The 8,223-nt window shown below is 61.6% G+C and overlaps 1 protein-coding gene across 1 annotated transcript; it reads left to right on the top strand.

The window, feature by feature from the left end:
• The first annotated feature begins 4,139 nt into the window (after nucleotides 1–4,139).
• LOC138732251 (lysosomal acid glucosylceramidase-like) lies at nucleotides 4,140–7,584 on the top strand. The gene is made up of 11 exons (XM_069878774.1): nucleotides 4,140–4,210; nucleotides 4,345–4,536; nucleotides 4,647–4,793; nucleotides 4,942–5,075; nucleotides 5,441–5,613; nucleotides 6,295–6,532; nucleotides 6,612–6,836; nucleotides 6,934–7,011; nucleotides 7,097–7,182; nucleotides 7,264–7,389; nucleotides 7,476–7,584. Exons 1-11 carry the CDS (start codon nucleotides 4,144–4,146, stop codon nucleotides 7,582–7,584), a joined length of 1,575 nt encoding a protein of 524 aa, XP_069734875.1. The 5' UTR covers nucleotides 4,140–4,143.
• Nucleotides 7,585–8,223: the final 639 nt, after the last annotated feature.

Below are 8,223 nucleotides of genomic sequence, written 5' to 3'. Positions count from 1 at the left end.
TCCAGGCTAAACACCCCTAGGTCCCTCAGCTGTCTCTTGATAAGACTTGTTCTCCAGAAGGCTTCTGCTCAGCCCCTCCTGGCAGGCTCCGTGCTCCCTAGCCTTCTGTAAATGCAGCTGCCGGGGCTGGTACCTCCTCTCCACGCTCAAAAGCTGATGGGGAAACCTAGGGCTGCCACATCCAAAGTGGTGGTTGTGAGGGTCTGGGGAGAAGCACGAGGAATGGTCCCCATCATCCTCTTAGAATGGTTTGGGTGGGAAGGGACCTCAAAGCCCATCCAGTTCCACCCCTGCCATGGGCAGGGACACCTCCCACGGGATCCAATTGCTCCAAGCCCCATCCAACCTGGCCTTGAACCCCTCCAGGGATGGAGCCACCTGGGCCAGGGCCTCCCCACCCTCACAGCAGAATATCTCTCCCTAAGATCTCATCTCCATCTCCCCTCTTGCAGCTGAAAATCGTTCCCCTCATCCTCTCCCTGCCCTCCCTCATCAAGAGCCCCTCCCCAGCTTTCCTGGAGCTCCTTTCATCTCTGGAAGCTGCTCTAAGGTCTCCTTGGAGTCTTCTCCAGGCTGAACCACCCCAACTCTCAGTGTGTCCTCAGAGCAGAGGTTCTCCAGCCCTCGCATCATCTCCGTGGCCTCCTCTGGCCTCGCTCCAACAGCTCCATGTCCTTCTTGTGCTGAGGACTCCAGAGCTGGACTCAGGACTCCAGGTGGGTCTCACCTGAGGGGCAGAATCCCCTCCCTCCCTGCTGCTCCCACAGCTCTGGACGCAGCCCAGGACACGGTTGGTTTCTGGGGTGTGAGTGCATGTTGCTGGCTCACATGGAGCTTCTCCCCCAGCACCCCAAGCCCTTCTCCTCAGGGCTGATGGACCCAGGTGTAGGACCTTCCCCTTGGCACTCTTGAACCTCCTGAGACTGGCACGGTCCCACCTCTCCAACGCGTCCAGGTCCCTCTGGTTGGTCAGCACCCCTTTTCTCCAGCGCGTCGACCGCACCACACAGCTTAGTGTCACCCCCAAACTTGCTGAGGGCACCCTCCATCCCGCTCTCCACGTCTGCAACCACGACGTTAACGCGTGAGCAGCACTGGGGGACCCTCAGGGCCGGGCTCGACCGACTCAGCCTCTCCCTTTGCTCTGCTCCCCGCTCCGGTTTCTCCCGATAGGCATAAACCTGCAATTAGGGATCTTAAATTAGAAGGTGTTGAGCCCGGACCTGTTTCGCGGATGATAAACTGCTGCGCGCTGCTCCACCCAGCCCGGCCGCAGAGCGTGGGGCTGCGGGGAGAGGGGCACAGCCCCGCGACAGGGGCGTGTGGGGCACCGAGGGCACCGAGAGGCAGCGGCTGCAGCCCCCTCGGCTGCGCCCATCGCCGCACCCATCGCCGGAGCAGGGCGCAGGCGTCCCCACCGCGGCCGCTCGCTTGTGGTTTGGCCGACAGCCCCGGCAGCGCCTCTGCCCACGTGGGGAAAGTTGATGATGGAGCCGCAAGCAGGGAACGGGTGAAGGCGGCTCTCCGTGGAATAGGTGGCTTGGAAGGAACCTCCAAGCCCAGCCAGTTCCACCCTCTGGCGTGGGAAGGGGCATCTCCCACTGCATCAGGGGCTCCAAGCCCCATCCAACCTGGCCTTGAACCCCTCCAGGGATGGGGAAACCCGGGCCAGGGCCTCCCCACTCTCATGGTGAAGAATCACCTCCTAATGTCCAATCTGAATCTTCCCCCTCCAATTTAAAGCCATCCCACTCATCCTCTCCCTGCACTCCCTGATCAAGAGCCCCTCCCCAGCTTTCCTGGAGCCCCTTTCAGCGCTGGAAGCTGCTCTAAGGTCTCCCTGCAGCCTTCTCTTCTCCAACTCTCAATCCCAACTCTCTCAGCCTGGCCTCGAACAGGAGGTTCTCCAGCCTTTGGATCATCTCCGTGGCCTCCTCTGGACTCGCTCCAACAGCTCCATGTCCTTTCTGGGCTGAGGACTCCAGAGCTGGACTCTGGGCTCCAGGTGAGGTGCTGCACATGCCGGTAGCAAAGCTGAGCCACTTCCAGGTGGGAGCCAAGGCCAAGCAGCCACCCCAGCAAGGACACCTGGGGGGTCACGACCAACCCCATCCCTCCACCAAGGTGTCCTTGGAGACAAGGCTGCTTTTCGGGGGGCACTGGGGCTGGGTGGAGGTGGCTTCATGGGGTCTGGGCTGGGCTGGCTGAAGCTCTCAGGGGCTTTGGGACATACCACCCCCTTCCTTCTGGCTTCCTTCTGGCTGCTGGGACAGGTTTGAGGAGAGCTTTGCAAATGCTGCGGTGAGTGTCGAAAGTTCTTATTGGAGCCAGGTTGCAAAATCATCCCCGGGCTCCTCATCAAGCACACAGAGTCCCACGAGTTGTCCTCTCCCGGACTCACCTTTCCTGCTCCACCAGACGCCGTCACCTCCTACCACGCGCGACCAGAAAGCAGGTCCTGCTGCCCTGCTCCCAGCAGAGAAGCGGCGAGAGGGTTTTCCAGCCACAGGTGAGTACCCTGGGTCCGGTTTCATCAGCTGGTGGGGACTGGGATGGGTGTGGACAGTGAGACCACGCTGAGGCCGTGCGCACGGTGCTGGCTGGACATCACCTTCAGGCAGGGAGCAGGAGGTGATGGGTGCATGACAACCCACCTTGTCCCTGTCACCATCCTGCGTGGTCTCTGGAGTTAGAATCGTGGAATCATAGAATCACCAGGTTGGAAACGACCCACCGGATCATCGAGTCCAACCATTCCCATCAATCACCAACCCATGTCCCTCAGCACCTCGGCCACCCGGCCCTTAAACCCCTCCAGGGAAGGGGACTCAACCCCCTCCCTGGGCAGCCTCGGACACTGCCCAGTGACCCTTTCCGTGAAAAATTTTTTCCTGATGTCCAGCCTGACCCTCCCCTGGTGGAGCTTGAGGCCATTCCCTCTCGTCCTGTCCCCTGGCCCTTGGGAGAAGAGCCCAGCTCCCTCCTCTCCACAACCTCCTCTCAGGGAGTTGCAGAGAGCAATGAGGTCTCCCCTCAGCCTCCTCTTCTCCAGGCTAAACCCCCCCAGCTCTCTCAGCCGCTCCTCTTCTTCTCCAGCCCCCTCCCCAGCTTCGTTGCTCTTCTCTGCACTCGCTCCAGAGCCTCAACATCCTTCTTGTGGGGAGGGGCCCACAACTGACCCCAGGATTCGAGGAGCGGTTTCCCCAGGGCCGAGGCCAGAGGGAGAAGAACCTCCCTGGCCCTGCTGGCCACGCCGGGTCTGATCCAAGCCAAGATGCCCTTGGCCTTCTTGGCCACCTGGGCCACTGCTGGCCCAAGAGTTGCGAGCGTGGAACTTCTTGCTGCTGGCTGTGGCTCAGGAGGCACCAAGGAGGTGCAGAGTGACATGGCACAGGCATGGGACAAGCAAGGAGGGAGAAGGAGTGGGAGGGAGACGATGGGAGGGAACCAATCTGCAGGGTACAGCTGGGAACACCAGGCTGGTGGGTATGGGGTGGCACCTGTGCAGACGGAGGCACCTGCACCCCCAGTCTGGATGTAGCTGGAGCCACCCGTGGATGGGAAGGAGCTCATCTGGGGCTGTGGGGAGCAGGCGGCGTGGCAGGGGCTCAGCCCTGGTGGGGCATGATGGTGTCCCTCAAGGCTCTTATGAGGAGTGGCTGAGAGAGCTGGGGGGGTTTAGCCTGGAGAAGAGGAGGCTGAGGGGAGACCTCATTGCTCTCTGCAACACCCTGAGAGGAGGTTGTGGAGAGGAGGGAGCTGGGCTCTTCTCCCAAGGGACAGGAGACAGGACGAGAGGGAATGGCCTCAAGCTCCACCAGGGGAGGGTCATGAAAAATATTTCTTGGAAAGGGTAATTGGGCAGTGTCCGAGGCTGCCCAGGGAGGGGGTTGAGTCCCCTTCCCTGGAGGGGTTTAAGGGCCGGGTGGCCGAGGTGCTGAGGGACATGGGTTAGTGATTGATGGGAGTGGTTGGACTCGATGATCCTGAGGGTCTTTTCCAACCTGGTGATTCTGTGATTCTTGAGCACGGGGATGCTGTCCCTGTGCGGGGCTGGGCTGGGGTGAGGAGAGCTGGCTGCTGATGCCTCCTGCCCTACCCACAGCCCCTCTGCGTTCCATCAGCGTGCGAACCGGAGGTGCCATGGGGTCCGGTTGTGCCGGCGCGCTGGGCTGGCTCCTGCTAGCACAGGCAGCGTCCCAAGCAGCAGGTAAGTGCCGATGCCACGTCCCCAGGCAGAGAGCCGAGGAGGTGAGCGGTTTGGTGTCCGTGGTGGGGTGAAGGGGTGAGCTGGGCTCCTGCCACAAACCCTCTGCGCCTGCCCGGGCTCTCCTCCTGCTGCAGGTGGCCGTCCCTGCGATGCCAAGGACTTTGGTCACGGCTCGCTGGTGTGCGCCTGCAGCGCCACGTACTGCGACTCGCTGGACCCCGTGGTCCTGCCGCCCCTGGGCACCTACGTCAAGTACGAGAGCAGCAAGGCTGGGAAACGCCTCGAGCGCAGCGAAGGCAGCTTCCAGCGCAACGCCAAGACCCCAGGTACCCGCTGAGGCCCCCGGGTACCCGCCAAGGCTGGATGCTTCCCTGCACACCTGGGGGAGCGGAGCCCATCCCTGCGCGGCGGCTGCGATGCTGCGTGTCCCCTGCAGATTTCCACCTCACCCTGAACACGGCGCAGCGGTACCAGAAGGTGAAGGGGTTTGGGGGCTCAGTCACCGACTCAGCTGCCATCAACATCCAGTCCCTGTCCAAGGAGGCGCAGACCCATCTCCTCCGCTCCTATTTCTCCGAGGAAGGTGAGGACGATGCTGCTGGGTGGCAGGGCTGGTCTGTCCAGCCTTCCCTGCTTGGGGTTTGGGTGCTGAGACTTGTGCTGAGGGGCTGGGAGGATGCTGGAAGCAGCAGGTGCTTCTCGCCCTGAATCCATCCCATCCCTGTCCCCAGGCATCGAGTACAACCTGGTGCGCGTCCCCATGGCCAGCACCGACTTCTCCGTCCGCCTCTACACCTACGCAGACACGGCAGGCGACTTCAAGCTGAAGCATTTCAACTTGACGGAGGAGGACACGCGGATGAAGGTGAGTCTGAGGTGCTGAGGCTGCAGCCTGGGTGGGATCATAGAATGATAGAATAGTTTGGGTTGGAAGGGACCTTAATGATCATCCAGTCCCACCCCTGCCATGGGCAGGGACACCTCCCACTGCATCAGGCGTCCCAAGCCCCATCCAACCTGGCCTTGGACACCTCCAGGGATGGAGCAGCCACCACGTACTTCTCTGGGATCTCACAAGAAAGGAATAGAGGGGCAGAATCCCCTCCCTTGACCTGGAGGAACAGGAGAGGGTGGGATGGGGAGCACATTCTCACTGATGGGGAGGGAGAGGACTCATCTGCTGTACTGGAGCAGACCAAGGGAACTCACAGCCACTCTGGTTGTCCCCAGATCCCCATCCTCCAGGCAGCCCAGGCGATGGCGAAGCGGCCGCTGTCTCTTTATGCAAGTCCCTGGACCTCCCCAGTTTGGATGAAGACGAACGGCGCGATGACGGGGAGGGGGACGCTGAAGGGCAGCCCCGGGGACAAGTACCACCAGACCTGGGCCAAGTATTTCATCCGGTGAGCAGCTGGGGGAGTGCGGTGGGCACCGGGATGGCCGTGCCCAGGGTTCATAGAATCATCGAATCACCAGGTTGGAAAGGACCCACGGGATCATCGAGTCCAACCATTCCCATCAATCACTAACCCATGTCCCTCAGCACTTCGTCCACCCGGCCCTTAAACCCCTCCAGGGAAGGGGACTCAACCCCCTCCCTGGGCAGCCTCTGCCACAACCCAATGACCCTTTCCATGAAATATTTTTCCCTGGTGTCCATCCTGACCCTCCCCTGGTGGAGCTTGAGGCCATTCCCTCTCGTCCTGTCCCCTGGCCCTTGGGAGAAGAGCCCAGCTCCCTCCTCTCCACAACCTCCTCTCAGGGAGTTGCAGAGAGCAATGAGGTCTCCCCTCAGCCTCCTCTTCTCCAGGCTAAACCCCCCCAGCTCTCTCAGCCGCTCCTCTTCTTCTCCAGCCCCCTCCCCAGCTTCGTTGCTCTTCTCTGCACTCGCTCCAGAGCCTCAACATCCTTCTTGTGGGGAGGGGCCCACAACTGACCCCAGGATTCGAGGAGCGGTCTCCCCAGGGCCGAGGCCAGAGGGAGAAGAACCTCCCTGGCCCTGCTGGCCACGCCGGGTCTGATCCAAGCCAAGATGCCCTTGGCACTGCCGTGAGAGGACCACTCACCATCTCCCCCACACCCAGGTTCCTGGATGAATACGCCAAGCACAACCTGACCTTCTGGGCGGTGACGGCAGGGAACGAGCCCACGGCTGGCGAGATCGTCTTCTACCCCTTCCAGTGCTTGGGCTTCTCCCCCGAGCACCAACGGGACTTCATCGCTCGGGACCTGGGCCCCGCACTGGCCAACAGCTCCCACCGCGACGTCCGGCTCATCATCCTGGATGACCAGAGGTTGATGCTGCCCTACTGGGCGCAGGTGGTGAGTCCCCACGGCAGCTCCCCTGGCCCCGTGGTGGCTCTCGCAGCCCTGGGCGTGGGTGACTCCTTTCTCCTGCCAGGTTCTGAAAGACCCTGTAGCCGCCAGCTACGTCAGCGGCATCGGCGTCCACTGGTACCTGGACTTCCTCGCGCCCATCGACCTCACGCTCTCCATCACCCATCACCTCTTCCCAGATTATTTCCTCCTCTCCACCGAAGCCTCCACCGGCTCCTACTTCTGGGAGCCCAGGGTGGTGCTGGGTGGCTGGGACCGAGGGTGCAAGTACAGCCACAGCATCTTGACGGTAGGGCTGGGGGGGACATTGATGATGTCCCTGCCACCCCCTGCACCGAGCCAGCAGCTCAGCACCTTCTTTCTATGATGATTCTCGTGTCCCACAGAACCTCAACAACTACGTGACGGGCTGGACCGACTGGAACCTGGCGCTGGACCTGCAAGGGGGGCCCAACTGGAGCAAGGTTCGGTATTTGATGGGAAGGGTTGGACTCGATGATCCGATGGGTCTTTTCCAACCTGGTGATTCTATGATTCTATGATTCTAAGAACTACGTGGACAGCCCTGTCATCGTGGACAGCAGCAAGGACGTCTTCTACAAGCAACCCATGTTCTACCACCTGGGCCACTTCAGGTGGGTCAGAGGGGGCTGGGAAGCGGTTCCTGACGCCTGTTCCAGCCCCATCCCGTGCTCAGGCTCTGCTTGTCCTTGCAGCAAGTTCATCCCCGAGGGCTCGCAGCGCGTGGGGCTGGCTGTCTCCAAGAAATGCCACCGCTGTGACCTGGAACACTCGGCTTTCCTGCGCCCCGACGGTGCCGTGGTCCTGGTGGTCCTGAACCGGTGAGTTGGCTTCAGCCCCGCGCCCCAGCTCCAAGCCCCAGCTGCTCCCCGCTCTGACCTCGGCATCCCTTCTCGCATCCCCACAGCTCCCCCGTGGACGTGTCCTTTGGGATCTCTGACCCACGGGTTGGCTTCATCGAGGCCACCGCTCCCAGCGACTCCATCCAGACGTTCCTGTGGACGCAGTCAGCGTAGCTGGAGGAGGGAGGTGGTGGCACTGGGAGGTAGAGGGCTTGGGGACGGGTCCCTGTGCAGGGCTGGAGATGCCCTATGGGACCTGTTTCATCCGAGGGCTGCAACATCCATTCTTTTCTAGAGGTTTTCATAGAATAAACAGGTTTTCTACAACCTCGCCTGTGCGCAAGGAGCCAAAGGAGGAGGCAGGTGTGGGGCTGGAGGTACCTGCTGAGCCCCAGGGGCTCCATCCTGCTCCTGCCTGAGCTTCTTGGGGCATTGGGGTCCGTGCTGCAGGGAAGCAGGAGCCGTCACCCCACAGGGTGGCATCTCCTTCCATTCTGCAGCATCCTCCAAGAGGACAAGGACCAGGAGCTGGCAGGGAGAAGAGGAGGCTGAGGGGAGACCTCATTGCTCTCTGCAACTCCCTGAGAGGAGGTTGTGGAGAGGAGGGAGCTGGGCTCTTCTCCCAAGGGCCAGGGGACAGGCCGAGAGGGAATGGCCTCAAGCTCCACCAGGGGAGGGTCAGGCTGGACAGCAGGAAAAAATATTTCATGGCAAGGGTGATTGGGCAGTGTCCGAGGCTGCCCAGGGAGGGGGTTGAGTCCCCTTCCCTGGAGGGGTTTAAGGGCCGGGTGGATGAGGTGCTGAGGGACATGG

Source organism: Phaenicophaeus curvirostris, chromosome 29 (assembly GCF_032191515.1).
Source record: "Phaenicophaeus curvirostris isolate KB17595 chromosome 29, BPBGC_Pcur_1.0, whole genome shotgun sequence".
NCBI classification, from domain to species: Eukaryota; Metazoa; Chordata; class Aves; order Cuculiformes; family Cuculidae; genus Phaenicophaeus; species Phaenicophaeus curvirostris.
Note: the sequence above shows the minus strand (reverse complement) of the source record. Positions and strands in the feature narration are given on the sequence as shown.

What these genes read in the sequence shown, in the direction of transcription:
- LOC138732251 (XM_069878774.1), top strand. Translation starts at nt 4,144, where the DNA reads ATGGGGTCCGGTTGTGCCGGCGCGCTGGGCTGGCTCCTGCTAGCACAG. An exon ending in GGCAGCGTCCCAAGCAGCAG is followed by an intron (nt 4,211 to 4,344) that starts GTAAGTGCCGAT and finishes CTCCTGCTGCAG; the next exon opens with GTGGCCGTCCCTGCGATGCC. An exon ending in TGGGCCAAGTATTTCATCCG is followed by an intron (nt 5,614 to 6,294) that starts GTGAGCAGCTGG and finishes CCCCACACCCAG; the next exon opens with GTTCCTGGATGAATACGCCA.